Source organism: Caretta caretta, chromosome 3, assembly GCF_965140235.1.
Source record: "Caretta caretta isolate rCarCar2 chromosome 3, rCarCar1.hap1, whole genome shotgun sequence".
Taxonomy (NCBI): domain Eukaryota; kingdom Metazoa; phylum Chordata; order Testudines; family Cheloniidae; genus Caretta; species Caretta caretta.
The window spans coordinates 8916943-8941949 of NC_134208.1; the positions used below are offsets into that span (position 1 = coordinate 8916943).

Here is a 25007-nt window from a genome sequence, read left to right on the forward strand (position 1 = left end):
GTGACCATCTGTCTCAGGCTCCCCGGGGGTGGGGCCCACCTCTCCCTGCTGCTCTGCAGAAGCGGCAGGCTGGGGAAGTCAGCAGCTCCCCACCCCACCCCTGCAAGGAAACTCCTCCTCTCAGCCATGGGCACTACCAGCGCCAGGTGGGCAGGGCTGGGTAGAGCCCCAGGGGATGGAGACGCAGCCACTCTGTGGTCCTGAGCTTCAGCTGTCCTACCCCCTAGCACTGTGCTGGGAGGGGGGAATCCCTGCTCTGCGCTGCCTCAGCAGGGCCAATGAGTACCGCTGGGGGGCAGAGTGGGAGGTTTGTGTGTTTTGGGGTGCTAGGCAGTGGGGGGGGGTCTGTGGGGCACTGTGTAGTTGTGGTGATGGGGCTGTGGGGAAGAGCACTGAGGGGTTGGGGAAATCTGTGTGTGTTGGGGTGCTAGTGGAGGGTCTGTGTGGGGCACTGTAGTTGGGGCGGGTACTGTGTAGTTGTGGTGGGGCTGTAGGCGGAGGGGCATTGGGCAGGTGTGGTGGGGTGGAGGGCACTGTGAATTTGTAGGGGGGAGAATCTATGAGGGGTGCGCACTGGCCATGGCAGGTCTGGGGGGGCACTGGGCATAGGGAATCAGGGATGTTAGGCACGGGGGCTGTGTGGCACGGCATGGGCCCACCCCCGAGGGGAAGGGACATGCTGGCAGCACAAGGCCTGGTGGGCCAGTGTGTGTCTAATGACTGCCGGTTTGCAAACAATACCCTCACGCTGGCCTGGGCTGAACGGGGCCACCCCTGCCATTCCTTGTCCCATTGCCCCTGGCCTGCCCTTGCTCCGGGGATCGACCTTCCCATGCCATGCTCCACTGTCCCCATGTGGAGCCCCACAAATATGTCTGGTGCCAGGCCCACAAAAGGTTAATCCGGCCCTCTAGGAAAGGGTTGAATTTTTTTGTTTTGTTTTAAATGTTGATCCTTCACAGTTAAAAACTGGCACACAGTTAAAAACTGCCACTGAATAAATTATAACCATTGGACTACACCCCTCCAGAGAAAGCATTTACAGGTGCTAATCTAATTTACTGAACACTCCCAACAGTCCATGAGAAATAATCACCATTTTATTTGCAGATGAGTCTATCCCACCTGTAACAGAAAAGTAGACCGTGCAACTCTTTCCAGATTCAATAGTTATACTACATATGCAAGCCATTAACTCTGTGGAAAATCATGTCAACGTCTGGCTGCCCAAGCAAATTTACCATCACTGTAAGAGGACTCCACGACGAGATGACTGCCTCCATCCTGTGCAGTGGCTCTGCCTCTGAGCCCATTGTCATCCGAACTGGCGTAAAACAAGGTTGTGTACTAGTACCCACCTTTTTTCCATTTTGTTAGCAGCTATGAAAACGTTAACCCAAGACTGTCTACCACAGGGCATTGGCATCCAATATCAGACTGACGGCAACCTCTTCAACCTTTCTCATCTCCGTGACAGAAAGAAAGTGATATTGGCAACAATAATCGAACTCCAGTACACAGAGGATTGTTCTGTAGTTGCACACACAAAGGAGGATCTACAAACTGCTCTTAATTGCTTCTCTGAAGCTTACAAAACTCATGGGCTAACGCTGAACATCGGCAAAACAAAAGTTCTCCGCCAGCCAGCTCCCGGTCAATCATCAGACCCAGCAAGGAAGACCTACATCAATAAAGAAGAACTAGAAAATGTAGAATACTTTGCCTATCTTGGCAGCCATCTCTCACAGGGCAGACAGATATAGAGATTCAGCACAGAATCCACTGTGCCGGCCTTGCCTCTGGGAGACTGTCTCATCAGGTGGGTGTTCAACAATCACAACATCAGAACACATACAAGTCTTTTAGTTTATAAAGCAGCGGTAATCCCAACTCTCCTCTACAGCTGTGAGACTTGGGTGACCTATAGAAAACACCTGAAAAACCTGAGACACCAAGCACCAGCACTGTCTTCAGATGATCCTCAACATAAAGTGGGAGGATCGCCACACTGTCAGTGTCCTCACAAAGGCCAACATCTTCAGAGTTGTGGCCCTGATTATCCAGCACTAGCTGAGGTGGAGTGGGCACTGTGTGTGCATACCTGATGTATGCTTACCAAAACAACTGCTGTATCCTCAGCTCACCAAAGGAGAAAGGAAACGCGGAGCCCAAAAGAAACGCTTTAAAGACATCCTCAAGATAAACATCAAGGGATGTGGCATCGACACCACACACTGGGAGATGGTAGCCCAAGATAGGAATAACTGGCAAAGACTTGTCAGAGAAGAAACGTCCATTTTTGATGGAAATCAACTTGCCCTGGTCGCAGAAAAATGCCAGAAAAGAAAGGACAGACGACTGTCACACAGGAATCATGGTCAAACCCTGACTTCCAATACCACCTGCAACTTCTGCCAATGAGCCTGCAGCTCTAGGATCAGACTCCTCAATCACCAAAGGACCCATACAAAATAAAACCTGTGAAAGAGATCATCCTCAACCTTGAGGGATCACCAACAACAACACTGAGAATTCTAAACCCACACACACCAGTTTACAATCTGGAACAGACCATGTTTGCAAAGTGGCTTTTTCTTGTGGAAGGAACTGGATGTATTCACTAGTAATGCTACCAGCAAATTCATATTAAAAAGGATAGCACTTTTTCAGCCTCCCACTCCCAATTTGCTGACTCAGAGCCATCACTGTCTTGAGTTCATTCACCGGTAAAGTGGTTTCTGCAGGTATGAAATAATTACAGCACAAAATAGTTGGGCTCAAAAATATTAATACCATCTGCCACCTATAACATCTGGCACCTATCTGCTAAATCCAGCATGAATAATTTCAATTTATGCACAGTTGCAATGTAAAGAAACAAACAATATTTTGTTCTAACAGTCTGCTTTACGATGTTTATGCAGCATCCCACCCAGATGCAATGGAAAGGAGAGGAAGGGGGAGAGGATGAGTGAGTCTCAGGATACTGTGCACACATACAAAACCCCTTTTGAAAAAAGATACCACTTTCTGCTTCACAACTGCTACAAGCAGTCTTCTTTTTAAGGGTTAGCAACATTAAGCTAAAAGGTAATCACCCATTACAGGTTTGCTTTGTGTTTAGTATGTGGCCAAGTGACAACACTCTTCTTGGTCAGACACCACCAGGCAACTGTGCAGAGTCATGTTGGGGTTAGTTTAAGACCCTCGTGGGCTTCCCTTCATGTCTGCCACTCATGATAATTTCAAACAGCAGAAGTTTAGAGAGGCACATAGATTCCCAGATCCGCAAAAATCCAATCCGAAACAATGTTGCTATAATTTTCCCACAATATTAAACATGCAGTTACAGCTTATATACAAACCATCAAAGGCTACAGAGACTTACATAAGAACACCCTGCAGCTGCTCAAAATTCAAGCTATAATATACCTGTAATAGGTTTTCTTTAAATGAGACAAAGATCTTGTATACACAGACTGTTGTTTTTATCTGTTTTAAATTTTATATGGTGGTTATAGTACTTTAGAAATTGTTTTAATGGGGGAGTTTTGTTCCCGTCTAGGGTTAATATATATTTTATAAAGGATTTTTTTAAATGAGAGAAACTGAACTCACTATAACAGAATGTTTTAAATATACATAGTTTTCAACTAATTTTTCAGCTATTCCTAGTAATCTTATTAGGTTTAACCTTTCGAATAGCAATGTGATTTAAGTAAACTGTGTCCTTTTGAATTGTTTTTATTATATTCTATAGCTCTCTGAATGCAGATACAGAGGAAGACAGTATTTATATTGCAATTAGTTGCTATTTATCTGGAGACACTGAAACACCCTAAATTAATCATTAAAACATCAAAACTTAAAGCCCAATTTGTGATAAAAAATAAGCTTAATTTTTCATAACGCATGTGCTTCCCGAAAACTCTTTTTACTAAGGATCTCACAGCCCTTTTCCAAACATTAAGCCTGACAAACACAGGGTTAATGTAATCACTTTTGCAAGACTTTTATAGCTTGTCATGTCAATGAAGAATTTAGAATTTGAGGTCACAGCTAGTCTAAGACACAGGTGGTAACAGAATCCAGGAATTCCTAACTTCTAATTGTCTACTCAACCATTCAACAACACTGCCTCAAGCACTGTATTGTAAGTAATCTAAATCAGAAGTTAAATAGTTTTGCTTTACCTTAATCTCTGTTCAACATCATGCTTTCATTGACATTGCCCCTTACATATGGAATGCTTTCTATAGATCCATCTTTAAGGCCACTATTCACTCTTTCACATCTCTTCTAAATGATACAGAACTTTGATCTGTTTATTAATAAGCCTAACTCATAAGAGGCATGGGGTGCTGACTTCCTTACCACCTTGCAGATGAATCTGTTTCACACGTTCCTTGAAGCACATTAATTATGGACACAATAATACAGTGACCTCTAGTTAGTGTTTATGCTAAATACAGTCTAGACTTAGGGCTTGTCTTCACTAGTAGCGCTTTAACATGGCTTTTGTAGTCACGGCATAGTGCTGGGAGAGAGCTCTCCCAGCACTATAAAAAAAACCAAACAAGAAAAACACAACACCTCCATGAGGGGCTACCAGTGCTGGTGCGCTGTCTACACTGGCTCTTTACAGCCATGAAACTTGCAGGGCTCGGGGCAGGGTGTGTGTGTGTGTGTGTGTGTGTGTGTGTCTTTTCACACTACTGAGAGAGAAAGTTGCAGCACTGTAAAGTGCCAGTGTAGACAAACCCTTAGGCACTCACTGCTTCTTAGCACATACAATGTTTTCCAAAGGCTTTAATTCCAAATAAGGTTACTGCCTTCATTGTACAAACAAGCCAAAATTTCATTCATATCTGTGTACTCCAGGCAAACTGGAGAATGAAAAGAAACTGAAGTTCAAAAGAAATGCAGTTCTGAGCACACCTGCGTATAAAACTTACTGCAATCTACATTTTAGGGGAATGAAATATTTCTTTAAAACTATTTTACTTCTTCCCCTTCTGAAGATGAACCAGAAGGAGGTGGGAGGAAGGAAAGGAAAAGGCTGTAATACTAGAGTTGAATATATATTACTATGCCTAGTATTGGCACTGGTGAGCTTGTTATATCCATGAAAGTAGTTCTAAAAAAAGTCTGATGGGAGAAGCCAGCTGACCACTCTAGTGAACAGAACATCTGGCTATCACAGAAGTCCTAAGAACTCCACGTTAGTATGAAGAAAAGGAGTACTTGTGGCATCTTAGAGACTAACCAATTTATTTGAGCATAAGCTTTCGTGAGCTACAGCTCACTTCATCGGAAGCATACTGTGGAAAGTGTACACTTTCCACAGTGAAAAGAAAAGGAGGACTTGTGGCACCTTAGAGACTAACCAATTTATCTGAGCATGAGCTTTCGTGAGCTACAGCTCACTTCATCGGATGCATACATGTAGCTCACGAAAGCTCATGCTCAAATAAATTGGTTAGTCTCTAAGGTGCCACAAGTCCTCCTTTTCTTTTTGCGAATACAGACTAACACGGCTGTTACTCTGAAACACCTTAGTATGCAAATTCCTCTAGACTGGGGGTGACAACATCTGATAACAGTGAAGTACCATAAGGGAAACAAGAGGAAGGGGGGAAAAATAAGATTAGACAGACAGAGCCAGAATAAAGCCTACAAAAAGAAGTCAAATAGTCTCATTTCAGAGCTCCACAACAAATCACAAACATCAATAAATGTGTCAGACTATTGGTGATCCTAATCAGTTTCACCTTGCAACTGATTTCACAAGTAAAGCACCTGAGTAGTTAGCATGAGACTACTCTACTGTATTTACTGCTGCAACCAGTGGAGGCTGGGTCATGAAGGGCTGTCCTCTGCCTACTCCCAAGGCACTACCATGACGTATTGCAGCTATGATTCAGCATACAGTAATGTGCGTGTTCTGTGCTACACCTACCTGTGCCTTACAGACCTGAAAAGTTAACAGCATACCAGTTTGGCACAGCTCTTGTATAGAGCGCTAAGTATTAACAGTATTACTTCTGCAGTGGCTATTGTTAGGAAATTAAGGTCAAAGGAATTCATATTTGGCAGGGAGAAATACAAGAGGTTCTGTAGGGGGAAACCATGCAGACGACTGCTACTGGGGTCAAAGTGCACAGGCCATAAGACGCCACTCTAGAGTCAGCTAATATAGCTTATCTGCTGTTGGCAGTTTGAGTTCCAAGCTAAATGGAATTCAGCATTCAGCTCTTGGCTGCTACCTTTGTATCAGTGAATAATTTTCAGTGAATCAGTAGAACAACCAGACATCCTGTCCTCCCAGAACAGTCCCTTTCTTTCTCCAGAAGTTTGAAGGCGTAATACAGAACACCTTATTTTCCATTTTTTGCTCAACTGCTATCCACACTGCTCCCTAATAGTGCAGGTGCTGCAGGCCCTGAGAACCCATTCCCTCCAGCAGCGCTTCCAGGCAAAAGCTGCCACCATCCAGGCTAGCAGAGTGGAACCTGGGCAGTGGCGGCATCAGCCCAGGAGGGGAGGAAAAGGACCAGCATGGAGAACAGGCTCCCCCTGGGATGAGGGGAGTGGGGCAACGGGGGTGGACAGAATGAGGCCCCAGGGCCCTGACTGGGAAGGGGAAGAGTGGGGAGGAGAGAAGAGTGGTGGGAGTTGAGAAAGACCAGTTTATTGTAATTTATTATTTTGTATTACAGGATTACTCTATTTTAGGCTGAATATTTAATAATTACATGTTATTAATTTTATTGTGAAATTTATGTTACAAAACATTTTTTAAATAATGGATGTACTGTATATCAATGTTTATTACTGCCAGGAGATCTGCACCAACAAATTAAAAATTTTATGCCAAAAATTAAAACTTCTGTGCACAATATTTTAAAATTCTGCAAAATTCTTTATATTTTATTTGTCAAAATGACAGTATAATCACTCCAGGCTCATTTATTTTTTGTAATCTATTTCAAAATACCTGTCAGCAAGTATGTGTTTTGTATTTGTATATGTATTTGATGATTTAACTGGGAATTGGTCCTGCTTCGAGCAGGGGGTTGGACTAGATGACCTTCTGGGGTCCCTTCCAACCCTTATATTCTATGATTCTATGTCCGTAACAATGCAGACAACAAAAAAGATTCAGAAAATGTTTTCTTGACCAATAGATTCCTACTAGGTGTATTAGTACAAAACTTTGAGTAATAATTCATTTAAACTACAATACAGAACCGTATTTCCTGCACTCCTCGGAAGCAATGCAAAGGCTTGGGGGAGTCAGGTAACTGAGAAGCTGAGGGAGAGGGAAGAATTGCTGGGAAGGAGCCTTGGAATGGACGTTGAGGGTTGCTGGGTGTGGGCAGAAGTATGGAACAGGGTTTTTTGGGGGTGGAAGGGGGGACATTGTTAGGTAGTTTAGGAGCCTCCCCAGTGGAGACCCTGGCCAACACCTAGCCTCTCCCATTCAGCCAGGCATATCTGCCCCTGTCCCTATGTGGCTCTGCACCCCAACTCCCCCAATCCTCATGTATCCCTGCATCTTCACTCCGCCAGACATAGCTGCCTATCTCCATGTGTCTCTGCACCCCCAATCCCCATTCTGCCAGGCATAGCTGCCCTTGTCTCTATGTGACCCTGAACCCCCACTCAGCCACCCCCATCCCCTTGTGTCTCTGCACCCTCCCCCGCTCCCCACATCCCGAGTCTGTGTGATCACCCCAGCAGCCCCATGTGTCCCATTCTGTCCACCCCACTCTCCCATATCCTGTGCCTCCTCACCTGGCCCTGCGGACAGGGAACTATCACAAAGGCAGCCTTTGCCCCCTCCCTCTCCATGGCTGGCTGCTCCAGCCCATGAGCCAGCTGCCCTCTCTTCTGATGCCACATCAGTCAATGGCGGGCAAAATGTACAATTACAGCTTCCCTTTGCCTCCCCGTCAGAATCAATTATTCTGCAGGTGGGGGGAAAAATCTGCGGCGGATATTAATTCTGAGCTTGCACAGTGGTACAGTATTCCCCCAAGAGTAGTTTATATAAACTAAAGGGGGTTTTGTTTTGCTTATTTATAAAGCTCTAACTCTTAGCATCCTTTCTGCCCATGATCACAGGTGAGTGACAGGTGTCCCACTTTTTCTTCATTTTGCTAATCTGGTCACTTTATGGTTCTGAAAACTTTATAGGGCTATTTCTGCAGAAAGATAAACAGAGGAAGCATGGCAGGGAGACCATCCATATGCATGTTGAGGAGAGACACCAAAACAGACACTACTGTGCCCTTTGTTAGCATTCAAATAGCAAAGTGACTAGATGGGAAACTGTAAAGACTGCTAAGTAAATTAGTTCCTGTGATTATTATTTAGATGCTAACATAATACAAATACAGGCCCCCAAATGAGGTTAGGGTCTCATTGTGCTAGGTGTTCAACAATGTTTAAGACACTTCCTGCCTTGAATAGCTTACAATCTAAACAGGCAAGCCAAACAATGGGAGAAAAAAAACTTTAGACCCATTTCCTAGATGGGGAACAGAAGCAAAGAGGATATGCAGCTGGGAATGAGCCTCGCAGATACACAGACTGACACGAGCATGCCAAAAATAGCAGCGTGGACATTGTGGGTCCGGCAGAGACCTGGGCTAGCCATCCAAGTTGGGACCCGGGGGCTGGATGGGCTTGAGAACCTGAGCCACAATACCCATATCACTATTTTTAGCACACTAGCTCGAGCCCCAGTAGCGTAAGTCTGTCTACCTGCACTGGGAGTCTCACTCCCAGCCACAGGGTAGATATATCCCGAAAGATTAAGTGACTTCCCCAATGTCAAACAGGAAATCTGTGGAAGAGCTACGAACTGAATCCAGATTTACCAAGATGGCCATCCTTCCTCTCAGTGGTGACTTGTTTTTTAAAAATATATAGAATCATACAGAACTGTTGCTGAATAAATAAAAGGGAAGACTGCGGCTTGCTCTAGTTCCTTCAGCCTCACCACTTCTCAAAGGGACACTCACCTGTGGGCTAATGCTTACATTTTTTTCCAGAAGTTCATGCCCTAATATGAGAGTTCATGATTTTCAATCATGTAATGTTTAAAATCAAAACAATGTTATTTTACATTTCCCCAGTACTGTATGTAAATTCTCAATGCACAAGAAACAAAGCTAATATGCCAATCTGTTTTTATTGTCCATGCTGAAGGGATGGCAATAAAACTACATGAAAGAGACAAACTGGATTACAAATTTTCAGTTGTAATAATCTCAGTTGCAGCAGGTAAAGTATGTTTTTAAACCATCAATTTAAAATCGCAGTGTGTCCCTTTAAAAAGAAGGGTGCCATGAACTGGCGAACCTTATTGGTTTTTCTACTGTGAGGACAGATACTCCAGTTCAGAGGGAAGGGTGCTGCTTTTTGAACAACTAACAGCAGATACTGCATTCCTGTATAACAGGCTTCTAAAAACAACAACAATACCTATAAAATGCTGGATTATGTAGGCAGGGAAGAGAGAAAATGATCTTTTCCTTTGTCTTTTGCTTAAGGGTCATTGACAAAGATAGAACAACAAAACCAAGAAGAGTACCTTACCCACTCAAGATTCTCATTAATTAAGATCTTCCCTATATAGTTGAGGCTTGGAAATAAAGGCCCCTAGTTCTGATCTCAAATCTGTTTTCCGCCAATTTTACACTTGTGTAAGTGACAGCAGAAACAGATCAATGACCCTTACTTGGGCTGTCTGAATGTAATGGAGAATTAAGTACATCAAAGATTTAATTTCAAGAGGCAATTTAACTTTTGAGAGCTATAAAATTATTCCCTCCCCAGGAATCTTCCAAATACCTCAAATTAAGAGTTACAAATTCTAAATTATATTGCGTGCTGAGTTTAAAATTCCTCGGGACAATGAAGACACCACCACATTAACATATATGAAATTCATCTCTGACTCAATATCCCTTAATGAGACTACAAACAATGTAGAAAATAATCATAGGCACTTTCCTTTCCACAGCAGGTATGGAATAATATTTAGAAGACTATATACAATATTTCAATATGTATACTCCAGTCCTTCCTCATCAAAAAGCTACGAACTCCCATAAGAATGCACAAAGCTTCTTTAACAACTGTTATTGGTCATGTTAGCACACAGGGGAGTTTGAGAGCGAGAGAAGGACAACTCCCTGCTGAGCAAGCTGTGAGTACTAATCTTGGGGTGAGTGAGCTTGTTTGGCTGTTTGGTTTTTGGTTCTCTCTCTTTTTGGTTTAAGTCACAGTGTCAGTTGGGATTGAGTGTCTGGGTATGTTTTGAGCCTTTGTTCCCTTCATCATCCTCAGTCAGCCTTGTGACCGCCCTCTCCCTGTGTGATTAACAAGGAGGCAGGGTTGACCTAGAAGAGAAGGGATTAAAAGCCAGAGGCTAAGCGATCCAAGGTAACTAGCAAACAGGGAAGTTGGATAGGAAGTCTGTAGGAGGGAGACGTAATATAATCACTATGGTTAAGAAAGGCTGCATAACCAGTGCTGGTGCTGCTCCTGTCTCGTCCACCTGCATCTGTATCCAGACAGAGAACCTGACCATGGATGCCTCTACCCAGATGTGGATTTGTAGATACTCTGGCCTGTATTTCCCTTTCATAGAAAGCCAAGCTGGGGAGACTGTCCAATGTGAAAGGAGGTGTCTGCTGGTGGAATCTCTCAGGAAGCAGGTGGGAAAGCAACAGGAGGTGGTGGCTAGGCTCATAAGCATCTGTGCGCAGGAGGAATTCATTGAGAGTATTCATAGAGAGGCCTCCAAGGTTAAGGAAGCTATCCACCTAGAGAGGACTGCTGTCACACCACCGGGGGAGGAGGATGCAACTTTGTCCACAGGGAGGACACTGGCTGCTACTTACCTCTAGTAGCAGGCAGTGATCCACCCCTGCTCTTAACACACCAACCACAGTGATGATGAAGAACCATTATGTTGAACTTGAAACAAGGGATGAGGAATTGCCCCCAAAAGTGGAGGAGAAGCTCTGTATCTCCAAGGCTGGGTGGAATTGCGACCATCACTCTCAACAGGGTAACAAGCCTTGTGGATGGAGGGAAGTGGTAGATGTAGTATATCTTGACTGTAGTAGGACTTTCGATACTATCTTGCATGACCTTCTCATAAACGAAACAGGGAAATATATCCTAGATGGAGCTACTATAAGGTGGGTGCATAACTGGTTGGAAAACAGTTACCAGAGAGTAGTTATAAGTGGTTCACAATCAAGCTGGAACATTTTAATTCTTTTCTTATTTAGAAACATGTGGATTTTTTGAAAGGTACTTCCTACCTTCACTGCAACAAACTGACAGATGGAACCAGAATTTCACCCATTTTGCTTGGACTTCAGGACAGGGATATTAACTAAATGAAATTATTCAAGGAAATGGCGAATTAAAACATGCTAAGACACCAAGATGACTGTATCTGTATTACATTTACAGCCTTAAAAGGAAATCCATGACCTGGTATACCAAGCTTTTGATGTAGACTAACTTTTCCAAAGGAAAAAAAAATAGTTGTGGGCTGTTCTTTGTAAATTGCTATGTTGACATAAAAACCTGACTCCCATTTCAATATTTTCATGTAGATGATTTTTCTAGCTTTCATATGCCATATATATAAAGACTCTTGTTTTTTGTTAAATCACGAATGATGATTCATCTTTACTGCTAATGTCAATTTGCACCGAGACTGGACTATGAATGATACACTTCTTGCATGTCATCTAGAAGTAGACTTGTTTCTCAATTAAAAAACTTCTCCAACTATTGAGAGATGTTTGCCTGAATAGCAAGCTGCTTAACAACTAACATCACCATGCCATAGAAAGCAGAAGACAGTAGCAAGTAGGTCAACAATGTTAAAAGACATTCCATAACTTGCAGCTGTATTACATATCCTGAAAAAACAAAAACACCTTTATGTAAGGTGAACTTAAGGTTGGCAGGCATATTACAGGTGGTTTTATAACACACTACTGTTCAGGATGTTATGGAAAAGAAGAAAAAAAAATCTGAAATGCAGTCGGGGTTGCACTTCTCAGACAAGGCACCCAAAACAACAATACTCTTCACATATGGATGCCACCTTATCTTCTCTTCTTTGCAAACAGTGTAGGTTATTATAGATTTTGCCAGATTAACAAGGCTAAAAAGAAACTTGTCTTATCTCTGACTGTAGACTGCAAACCTATCCTATTGTAATCTGCCTTCAAAATCCATTTTAGTTGTGAGTCTCAGTGACAAAGACTATAGCTCATGACATGCTATGAAGCTGCATGAAGACAACTGGCATATTCAAGGACTCATTCTTAGTGGTGCTCAGCACCTGTAACTCCCACTGAAAACAGGGGAGCTCGGAGATGTTCAAGACCCTGTTCTAATTTAAAAAGAGTTTTCACTCATGTTATATTCCACAGTATAGAATTTACAAAACTTTACATAGCTCTGATTTGGATGGTCACAATGAAGGGAAGAGTGGCTAGCAAAGAGCCAGACTGGGGGGAGGAAAGAGGGATGGGAAGAACATTTATCCTTTTAGACATTTACATAATTGTAAAATTTTAAAGTTTATTTCATGTTTTGCTTGAGAAAATACAGCAGCTTCTTCTTATAGCCCTATTAAACACACAAAAGCCTTCAGGGATAGTTACAGGTTTTCTTTATTACATTTGCTCCATAGCAGGAGTTTTTGATTAGTTTCTGCATTTTCACTTTTAGTCTTGAGTTAGTATGAAACTATTTTACAACCTGATTATATTCTCAGTCCCAAACTGGTTGTCTTTCAAATGCAGAACCAAAAGATTCTTATTCCATTCACACGTCATTTCAACTTTTTGTTCTAAAAATAAAAAAAGAACATTAAAATAACTATAGTAGGTTTCATTTGACAACTGTAGGAATTTCTGAATCCTTGTTTCATGTCCCACATCAGACAGCTCTCCAGCTCAAAGGCTGTCATGTGATGACCACATTTGTCTAGTTTCATAAATTAATACTTAAGGCCCTGGACATTATGCAGTTATTTAACCTCCCAAATGGCTGAATATATTTACATTTTTGCCAGGATGTTAAATTAATCCATATATCACAAATCTGCAAAAATTCTCTTGTTGCTGCCACCTTCCTGTTCCTTAGTATAGACACCTACCATTTTCTGTACAACAGCCACCTTCTTCTCTAGCACAGCTCCTAAATGTCCAACTCCTATGCGTGATAGGTGTTTCACATGGCAGCCACCTCCCCGTGTTATTCAACTCCTAAACCACATAGGAGTGGAACCTCCACTTCTGTGTGGTTTATGAGTCTTAGATGGCAGTTGCATACTCTTGGAAACTTCCTTCTGATGTCCTCAAGATAGTGTTTCAAATCCTTCTACCTCTGCCTGTCCCCACACTTACCCAGCTTAAGTTCCATGCAGGATGGGCAGTCAGCTGCCATGCAGAGTGCCCAAGCATCTCAGGAATCCACACAAGCTCTTGATGAATTCCTGTGGCATTTGAGTTTTTTATATATCTCACACACACACACTGACCCACACACTTTCAGAAATATTTCAGTAAAATTAAAGATCCCTTTTGAGTACAAAATACAGTTCAGCTCTACTACATAAATCAGGAAACATGCTACATAATTTAGATCTAATACGCCTTGTACTACAATAAGTCCTACTAATAACTGACTTAAAAAGTAACTGACTTTGCCAGAAATCTGTGCAACCACTCAAACAGCTAAGTCATAATTTTAAATGATAAAGGCCTGAATTAGAGGAAATATTTTATAGCTAAGTTTTAAGCTTCCTTAGGAAGTTGATCTATAAATGTCAGCAGGAGTCTGTATGAAGGAATTTCATAAGAAAGATCTCCAGGTGATCTTACCGAAAACATCTGTTAAATGCTGTTTTCAAACACTCAGGTAACAAAGCTACACAGGCAATATTAGTAATACAGGAAACATCAGTCTCACAAGGCTGTTTTTGCTCACTAGAGTTACTGGTTAGCTCCATTTCCAGACCCTCAGTGCACCAATATGGATCTTGTGAATTGCAGGCTTCCCCTCAGCTCATTGTCAACAGGCTAACAAGTCACAGTCCAGGATTTTTTTGAACTTTTTCATAAATGCTTTGTCCATTCCATCTTCCTTAGTGGATGCTTTTATATTACAAGACACAGTATGAAGACTTGTTTAGTGTAAGACTAAATTGAATATGTAACCCATAAATTCCACTCACAATTGGAGCTTTAGAACTGAATATGAACACTCATCCATAAGGCAAGAAATTCCTCAATAGCATACTGATGTGCACAGAGCCAATTAACTAACGAGTTCTGTTTCTACACCCACAGAACATCAATTGTGAATTGATGCCATCCCAAGCAAGAGTAGCTACAACAACAGCTAACAACAGGGAGGAAACGGGAAAGAAAAAGGCTGTAAATTGTAACATTCTCTTTTCATCTTCAGGCACAGAAACATCTCCTTCCCCAGCAGGCTTGCGGTCAAATAGCAACATAAAAATTGCAGGACCAGACCTGACAAGTGATCCATCTAGTCCAATATTCAGTCTCTGGCCATGGTCAATACCAGATGCTTCAGAGTAAAGTTCAGGAAACCACATACTGAATAGTTATGGAACCTGCCCAATAAAGGAAGCTTCTGCGTAACCTCAAGAAACAAGTGGTCATGGCTTATGCCCTGAATCATGAAGTTGATATGCTTTCTAAAAGAAAGTCACCCTACTTAATGTAACTGTGTACGGCTCCCATCATCAATATAAATGGATAATCCTTTTATGAATCAATGTCAATATTCAGTATGGCAAAAAGTTGACCATTTATTCCTACTCTCTCATCTCTTCGCTGACAGCGAACCTATGACAGCAATTATTTCTCACCCCTTCACTACTTAGTTTCTTAAGGGATTTTGCCAAAGCCTTTTTTTTTTTTTTAATCCCAATAATAATATATCAGCTAGCTTTCCTTTATCTGCTATTCTATGCACAAGTTCAAGTCAATTATTGTGCTACAGATTGCATATCTTAGTTAGCAGTTCAGCCACTTCACTCTGTAGTCCCTTCAGAACTCTTGGTTTTATGCTACTTATTACTCTGAACTCAAAGATCATTATTTTCCAGCACCGTGTCTTTTGACACATCAACCTCTTACACTGTCTCATCTTTATTACCTGAGAAGAGCCGGTCTGGGGAAAACCCCATCTCCCTCTCTTCTGGAACAGGAACAAAGAGCTCTTAACTTCATTAAAAAACAATCAGTCCCAACAGAGAGAAAGAGTTGAAGAGTTCAGCATACTGGATTATCTACTGTTTCATCTCAAACTTATTAAATCAGCCACTCATTCAAATCTGCGGTCTATGAAAAGTTCACCCTGCTCTAGAACAGCTAGGCTGTTTGCTGAGCTCCATGGAAATTAGTCCTGCTTTCTCAATACCCTGTCAAATTCACCTAGATAAGATTTATCTCCTAAGGGATATTACCAGTGGTGAGCTGGAGCCGGTTTGCACCAGTTCACTGGAACCGGTTGTTAAATTTAGAAGCCCTTTTAGAACCGGTTGTCGCGCGAGGGCAACAGTGGCGCCTTAGGCACCGACACCATGGGGAAAATCTGGTGGCTCCAGAGCACCCACCAGCAGCTCCCTGCCCCGCCCTGCGCCCAGCCCACCTCTGCTCCCCTTCCGTCCCCAAGTTATGCTTCCGCCCGCTGTGCTTCTCCACACACACACACACACACACACACCGCGTGAATCAACTGTTTGTGCAGGAAGCCTGGGAGGGCTGAGAAGCAAGCGCCGGCTTCGTGCTCAGGTCCAGGGAGGCGGAGCGGAGGTGAGCTGGGGCGGAGGGTGCAAGGAGGGCCACCCACACCGCAGCAAGTAACCGGGGTGGGGGGCGGGGCTCGCAGGGGAACCGCTCCCCGCCCAAGCTCACCTCTGCCTCCCTGGGCCTGAGCACGAAGCTGCCACTTGCCTCTCAGCCCCTCCAGGCTTCCCGTGCGAACAGCTGATTCGCGGGAAGGCCGCGGGGGGGGAATGGGGGGGAGGGCAGAGAAGCAGAGTGGGGTGGCGTGTTCAGGGGAGCAGGAGGGGGGGGGAGGAGGCGGAGGTGAGCTGGGGCCAGGCGCAGAGCTGCTGGTGGGTGCTCTGCACCCACCAAATTCTCCCTGTGGATGCTCCAGCCCTAGAGCACCCATGGAGTCAGTGCCTAAGGCACCACTTTTGATGTGATCAGTGGGGAGAGCAGCCGCTCCCCTTGCTCCCCCCCAGCTACGCTACCCCACCCCTAGAAGCCAGAGGGACCTGCCGGATGCTTCCTGGGAGCTGCCCCAGGCAAGCAACGCTGGGACTCCCCACCTCGCCCCCCAGCAGGGCGGGGTGGGCACCCACTACGGTGGGCACCCACTACGGTGGGCCACGAGACCCTCCTGCCCAGTTCTGGGGGCAGTCAGGGGACAGGGGTGGAAGGGGCAAGGGGCATGTCAAGGAACGTGGGGGGTTGGATGGGGCAGGAGTCCCGGGGTCGGGGGGCACGACCCCCTCGTGGGGTGAGGAGGGAACCGGTTGTTAAGATTTTGGCAGCTCATCACTGGATATTACCAAGTGGTTAGCAGTAGACATAATGATCCAATTGCCATGTCCCCATAGATCTCAAAGTAGAGCCTGTTAAGAATTTCTACAGGAAAAGGTTGTAGCCCATAATTGTTTGCCATCTCCCCCCTCAAGTCTCTGTAGAGGCTGCCACATCTGCCTCAGAAAAACCTGCAAAAGGTGTGTGGCCAAAGAATCTTATAAAGGAACTAAAACGTTCTTGATTATATTTGGTTGGGCTGCTGCTTATCAAGTGAGCAAAGGAGAGGTAACTCATGAGTTCCAAACATGTATATTGAGGATGCAAAAAATCTCAGAGCTGAATAAGATGCCAGCTGATTTCATCTTCAACTTTCTGAAAATCCTTAGGGGATAGTGAAAACTGTGTAAATTCTTTATACAACCCAGTTTCCTTAAAAAGAAAAGGAGGACTTGTGGCACCTTAGAGACTAACCACTTTATTTGAGCATAAGCTTTCGTGAGCTACAGCATCCGATGAAGTGAGCTGTAGCTCACGAAAGCTTATGCTCAAATAAATTGGTTAGTCTCTAAGGTGCCACAACTACTCCTTTTCTTTTTGCGAATACAGACTAACACAGCTGCTACTCTGAAACCAGTTTCCTTAGCAACAGACTGTGCTGTCATTTTGAACGCTAAAAAAGAAACCACGATTTATGGTTTTTTAATTTATTTATTATTACTCAGAGCAGTGTTAGATATTTAAGGTCACCATCAATGACACTTGTAACTGAACACTTTTTACCTAATATTAGTATAACTGAAATATCATTTTTGTTTGTTTTTGTTTATATACAAAAATTATCAAATGCATAAAATAGTCAGTTGCACAATTTACCCTGGAAGGTCCCTTGCTTGTCAGTCTGTCATACAATAATGGGGAAGGGAAGGATTTTGAAAATAGTAATGTGACTATAAAACCATAAATAGGGACTGGAACTAAAGAACATACATAGTATCTGAAACTACTTTTAGCGCTTAATAAAGGCACATGGTTAAAAATAAATTCCAACATTTTTTGTAATGCTGGCTTCTATTGGACTGATTTAGTAAGTGCTGTAATTTACAACCATCGCTCTTTGTTTATAACCCTGGGTTTGACCAATATGCAAATTAACCAAGGGTTTATCATTTACACACAATTATAATTATGCCCTGTAATTTATCTCCTTTTCCCTAACTGGGCAAAAGTAGTTAATTTCTAGCCTTTAAAAAAAAAAAAAATCTGTCTGTTTAAATACTATGTTTTCTAAACAAAAAAAAAGTCTAGAATCAAGAAGCCGTAGAAGCTTCAGGAAGCGCAATCTATTTATGGGTTATTCAAAAACTTAGTTCTTACAGACATCCCAGTTGTTATGCAGATCTTATCTTTTCACCCTTATCAAAATGAATTCATAACCTCCCCCCATGCCAACTACAAACTAATAAACGTTTGAATAATGCTTACAATGCACTGTAAAATTTTATGTTGGTGAGGAAATATGAGCTCTGACCTTTTGCAACAGAGAGAACACAAACAGCTCCATAAGATAAAATTAGGCTTGGTCTACACTAGGAACTTATCTTGGTATAACTACATTGCTCCAGGGTGTGGATTTTCAGGTGACCTAGTTATAACAACATAACCATAGGCGCCAACTTTATGGGTGCCCGGCCTACACTCCACCCTGAGGCCCCGCCCCTGCTCGACCTCTTGCCCTTGGACCCCATCCATGCTGCACCTCCTCCCCCGAGGCCACAGCCGTTCACTCCTCCCTGCCCTCTCCTCCAGTCATTGGCCCTTAATGCAGGAGGGGGTAGAAAGGAGCGAACAGCAAGTGGGAGGCGCTTAGGGGAGAAGGCAGAGAGGACAGAGTGGCAGGGGTGCTTGGGGGGTCTCAGGGAAGGGGGCAGAGCAGGAACGGGAAAAGGCCAAATGGCAACGGGGCTCAGGATGGAGTGGGGGTGGGGAATCCACCAGCAAAAACAAAAGTCAGTGCCTGTGAACCCAACCCCTGGGCAGACCGTGCTATGTCAACGGAAGGGCTTCTCCGGTTGACATAGCTACCGCCAGTCAGGAAGGTGGAGTCCCTATGCTGATGGGAGAAGCTCTCCTGTTGGCAAAGGCAGCATATTCACTAAGTGCTGCAGCCGTGCTACTGCAGTGCTGCAAGTCTGGAGGCGGGGATGGGAGGAGCTAGACGGAAGACAAACGTCTAAGGATTTATAGCTACGCATTTTTATGACAGCAGCTTTAGAGAAGTTTTTCTTGGTAGGCCTTTGCAGACAGTGTTACCGAACAGAGGGGGTGGGGGTGTGTGTGTGTGATATAGCTTCCTTCTTTACAAGGGAGGAAGAACACACACAAAACCAAACTAAGACTGGAGCTAGTACAGTAGCATAACCAGCTTGGAGGTTATTCTGTAGATTTTGAAGTTGACCTACTTTACATGAGCAGATTACCGACACTACTGCCACAGCCATAATAAGGGCTACCCAATACAGTAACTGGCTAGATTTCGCTGTCCCATGTAAGGTCACTCCTGGGTTAAGGAAGGCTAGCAGGGGTAATAAGTGTCTTCAAGGTGTAACCTGTTCAGAAACACACACAGTCAGACACATTTCATCTAAGGCTTTCAAATCATTTGACTAGCATTCATTAATTTTCACCATCTCTAATGAAATAGATAAATACAAGATCCATCCTGCAGATGGGGAAAAACAGAAGCAGAGATGTTAAAGCCCAAGTTTTCAAGATATCCATTAAGAGTTGGAATAGAACTCAGGAGTTCCAACTTTTCTTTTAAACAACACTCCTAGTTATGAAGTTTTGCTTTGCAAATCTAGAGTATCATTAAAAGATTAGTCACTGAACATCCAGTCATATGTAAGTAAAGCCATAAAGCAGCTGGAACAGTTGACTTGCTGGATTATTTAATGTTTAAAATAAAATAAAAAATAAAACAAAAAAAAGGAGTCAAACCTTCCAAACTCTACAGTTGATTATTTTGTGATGCAGGGGAAAGGCAAGTGGGGAGAAGGAATCCTTTTATTCCGTTTTAAAGGAGGCTAAGAGTTACTAGTAACTGAATTATAAATTGCCTTGTTCATGTACAGCCTCACTTCACAGTCCCTTATCCCAAACTAGGACACCTTATCAATTGAATTTTTGTTACTGCCTGAAATCTTCTACCTAAAACTTGAACATAGCAGTGAGGAATTTTCCAGACTCATGGGCCTGGCCTTGAGGAATTTGTGTGGGTAGGATGTAGGGACAGCGCAGATGTTTTGGTATAAATCTGCTAGCTAGAGATATGTTCCCTCAACCCTCGTACCACAGCCAAATTTCTCTGACTCTCTGCTACCCTTTTCAGTTATGCAGGACTGTATTTGTCCCTAAAGTAATATTTCACAGACTGTGGAAACTGGGAAATGGAAAATACTACATCAGATGCTTGCCTGTTGACTTGGCAACAGTACCAGATTTTCTGACATTTGTGGATGGAGGGATGTGTAATGCAGAACTTTAATCAGACTGGCCAGTGTCACAGGTAAAGGACAGGGATGAGGTGGCCACATAACCCATAAAAAAAACCCCACAATGAACACGAGCTACTGTGTTCCACACCCCCAACCTCCATCTGGCTTTGTTCCAATTATATGGTTCTCAGTTTTGTACTTACGCCTTCAGCCTATTTGCTTAGAAGTGGGAGGAATGCTAGTTTTCCCTTCATAGGGGATACACACCTTGTAATCCCAATATAATAGTCTAGCAAATTTGAACTTTGCCCATTGTTTAGTGAGCTGACTCAGTCCAGGGAAGCGAAAGCACTTCTACCACATGACTGAATTCCCCACCCACAACAGGTATTTTAACTACATGTTCCTTACCAACTACCAGTGACTTTACATGAACAGTTTTAGACAACTTTCAAGACAGAATTAGTTGGTCTTGTGGCTACAGCAGAGGGCTGAAGTCATGAGCTAAATAATATGGGTTCTATACCTAGCTCTGCCAGACTTCCTATTTGACTTTGGGCAAGTCACAAAAGCCCTGAACCAGCTTCCACTGACTTCAGCAGAAGCCTTTTCATTGACATCAGTGGAAGTCTGCACAGGGTCTCATTAATCTCCTCTTGCCTCATTTTTCTACATGCTACTTAGGGCTTGAGAAGTTTACGTGACATCTTCTAGCCCAAAGACTAAGTCTTCTGAACAGGATGAATTACTGTGCCACTACACTCCCAAAACCACTGTAATTTTAAGGAAAAAAAAGTAGTTATGCATTGTATTTAACACTGTCAACCAACTTTAAGTAAGTTTTTTGAAATGTAAAGAACTACAGTTCTTACCTGTTATTCTTTCCTTCCCTTCCTAGCTTCAATATACTTCCTAACTCCTGTTTTTGCTCTTTTTTAAAATAATGGATAATGTCATCTCTTTTACTGTATTGTTTTCAGTACATTTTCACTGGTCTCTCTCTACACTTCACCCTTCTTTCTTTCTTTCACCCCCACTTTGTTTTCGGTTTCTCCTTTCTTCTCCTGAGAGCAAACAAGAAATAAGCCAGTCACTCTCCCCCTCTTTCAAACATCACCAGGACCTTTGGCATTTAGGGGTTAATACATTTGCAGTCTCTTGGTCATTTTCTACATAAAAGTTAGTCCCTGCCTTCAACTGTCATCTCCATGCTAAGCATTCCTAATGCATCTAATACCCTCAATATCTAGGCACCTACTATAGCTATAGATCTCTCCAATATGCCTGCATGTCCTTTCCCTTACTGACCAGACACAAGCAAAGTTGCATGAAAAAGTATGAGCAAATTTCCTTCTTCCAAAAATGAGGGAGACTTTGCCCTGCTCTGAAATCAGCTGTCACATCTAAAACAACCCACACAGGAGTACAGAAATGAATAAATGAAAAGGTAACTAACAGCATTATGGGTTGCAATATTAGTTAGGGAAGGGTGGTGTGCAAGTATTCTCTCTAGAATCACATGTAGATCTCAAGAGTACCTTACTGAGGTGGGTATACATTATTGGCCTCATTTTAAAGATGGGGGTAACTATATTGGAGAATTTAAGAAATGTGCCCAAGATCATATGCTGGAACCAAAATCTCCCAGTTACTAGGTCCGTACCTAATGTATTAGACCACTGCTTCTTATTTTAAAAGTCTTACCTGGCATCTCCTTTTGAAAGATTGGTGTTTACAGGATGAAGAATAACCTTGTTTGTGTCCACATCCACCACACATTTTGTATGCAGATCAAACTCTATAAAGAAATAAAAAAGTATCAAATGCCATTCTTAATGTACCAGATTTTATGCACTATCACTTCCTCTAGCCACCAAGCTCCCCACTAGCCACACAAAAAAACACCAGAACTAGTGTTAAACTTCAGTGCCAGAGACAGTCTATTGTGATTGATTTAGTGTGATTTAAAAGCATTTATTCTTTTCAAACTGAAAGTACTAGTTGAGTTTTGTTGAAGGCTCTCCTTGCTGCTGTCACAGTTCCGCACACCTAGCTGGGGGCAGGCTGGCCCTAGTATGAGGCAAGTTTCCAGTTATGTACTCATCCACTGGTGTGACACAGAGATGTCATGCCAATTGCCAGCACTGAGACACCAGCAGATTCCAGACCAACTACTAGGAACATTTTATGTAATAATTGTGCGCATGTATAATATCAGCAAGGTGCACTTAGAGAGAAGAGGGGTGACACCCCTGGAAGTAATAGGCTAGCTGGTACAGGTAATAAAACCATTAGGAGAGTGTGGGAATACTCTCCACCTCAAGGACTGAAACTAGTTTTTGGTAGAAGTGAAGCAAGACTGAAGTGTCTACTCACTAACAGGTGGAGCTGTCGATAGGGTGAAATGGGAGCAATATTATGACACTACATCTAGAAAACCCACTTTTACAAGGCCCAAAATGAGTAAATAATATTATTTCTATATTCAAGACAGATACTGGTGATATTGCTTAAATCACTCCTGAAAGATGCTCAGATACTATGATGATGAAAGCTGAATAAGAACCTGAACAGAATATCCTCACTTTTATATGCTAAAAAAAACCTTAATTGAGTCACCAAGATGTGTTCATGCCTAAACTGACTAACCATGTTTACTGTAATCCTCATCCCCACCTCCACTCTTTGCATAACATCTCAAATTTAGATTGTAAACTCTTTGAGGCAAGGACCATGTGTTTCAAGTTATTCTGTGAAACACCTAGCACACTTCTGGGAACTACAAAAGTAACATAGTAGAAGCAGGTTTCTTTCATTTCATAAATGGCTACATGTAAAATGGAAATAGATTTGTTTTTTAGCTGATCACAAAAAGGTTAAAAAAAAACCTGTGTGTGTGTGTGTAAGTGTGAGAATGACCTATGTCTTTGTCATCCTATGAATAAGCACAAAACAGAAAGCCACGGTGCAAGGGTGCCAGAACCAGATTTTGTTTGGCGAGCACTAGTTCCAATTAATCTAACGTGACCCAACCATATAATTGTTCCCTTCTAATGCATTATATAAAGCACCAGGCACCAGTAAAGACCAGAGAAGTAGTTTTGTTCTGAAAGATTTTCAACCAGGCAAATTTCCGAAGCTCTTCTAATATTAGTTTTGACTTCCTCCTCCACGTACTGACAATCAGCTTGCCTATCATTATCACACAGTACTGTCAGTTTAATTGAGTTTATATTTATGCTCTACAGTTGTGACACGCCAAATTTTCTTGGTCTGGTTGGCTAGTAATTGCATTCCAAGATTTTTAATAAGCAGCTTATTCCTCACAATTACTAAAAATGTTTACATTTCTAGTGTAAAGTACAAAGTGGAACAAAAGATGAATTATTCTCAATCCAGCCTTGAAGAGTAGGTCTATCAACGTTGTGTTTGGAGCCAATTGTCCTCCTCTGACCCCGGGGATTAAAGGGCAATGAAGTGCTTCCTGTCTGGGGCTCCCCACCCGATCAGGGTCTCAGTGCAATTTAGAGAGATCTGTTTGGGAAGTACATTCAGAAGTTTGTAAGCAAGATGGAATAGCTCCTCAACACCACGTGTCCTCAGGAGAAAGGAAGAAAAAAACGTGCCAGCAGATTTAGCACATATTATACACCCTCTCTTTTGATTGTTACAAAGATACCGTAAAACCACCCTCTATGTAGAAATCCTGCAGACAGATTGGTATGTGTTAAACAGGATCTCAAGAAACAATTATACATTATTCATTATGTTGGAAGGGGAAATTAAGGGCATTAAGGCTACCTCTTGATTGACTGCTTGGGTTTGGCAATACTGATTAATACTACCAGATCTACTGGGACTAGATACAGCATTAACTGGGGAAGCACAATCAACAACCACTTGTTTCAGTGAAGACAGAAGAATACTACCAGGATACAGTAATCAGCTGACTACTTTTGGAGTATTTGAGACTTCACAGTTTCATCATCTTGGAAAATATTTACTGTAGAGTAACAAAAGCCTATTTCAGAGCTGCAGAGCATGGGAATTGGGACATCTACTCTGAAAACCAAAGCGATCAAAAGTATCTTTGCCACCTACCCAAATTTACCTTTTGGACTTGCATCAGGTGTTTAACAAAGTCATGTGAATAACTGTTTGATAATGTGCACTCATCACTCATACGTGTCAGTATGATGAATTTTTTTTGAAAATTCCTACTGTGCAACTGGGGCATGAAGGAAAATGGTGGGCATTTCCTCTCTCCCCACCTTTTTCTTGATTCCTCCAAGGTGTGCATGAGGGGAGACTCATCTTCTTAAAATCATTAGAAGAAGAGCCCAGGTCCTGAACACCTAAGGAGCTGCATGAGTGGGGCTTCACTTAAGTGCATCAACCCCCTGGCAAGCCTTATGAGTCTTGTAAGAGATCCCACACACAGGCCATATGCTTTTAGCCCTGTGCCTAGCTCAAAGAGCTTGTAGGGTTATGTAAACTCTATCTCTTTATTTAGGGTGAAAATTAAGGAACTGCATGTCCAATTTCACCTCAAATTTTGTAGATAAATATAACTTTAGGTCCACACCTAACTTACCAGTTCTAAGGCAGATACAGCTTTCAGGGGATTTTATAGATTGGATCTGGGACCCAAGAAATCAGGCATATATAGAAATTTCTGAACTATTACATACTGATGTGGGGTATTTTTAAACAGCTACCTCTGAAGGGGCTATAGTTCAATGGTAGACAAAGTGATCTTAATATATAGTTTGTAAGAACTGCTTTGGGATAATTCTAAAGGAAAAGTGAGATATTAAAGTAAAACTTGTATGTCTGCAATTTATCAAAATGTTGGTCAAGTCTGAGGAGTTAT

General features: G+C 42.6%; 1 protein-coding gene across 1 annotated transcript in view; it reads right to left on the reverse strand.

Moving 5' to 3' along the window:
* The window catches only part of KIF13B (kinesin family member 13B), a 213975-nt gene that overhangs the window by 183747 nt on the left and 5221 nt on the right, over positions 1–25007 (reverse strand). The window contains exon 2 of the mRNA XM_048845803.2: positions 21839–21932. Within this exon, the coding sequence (XP_048701760.1) occupies positions 21839–21932 (94 nt within the window). The remainder of the gene's footprint in view (positions 1–21838; positions 21933–25007) is intronic.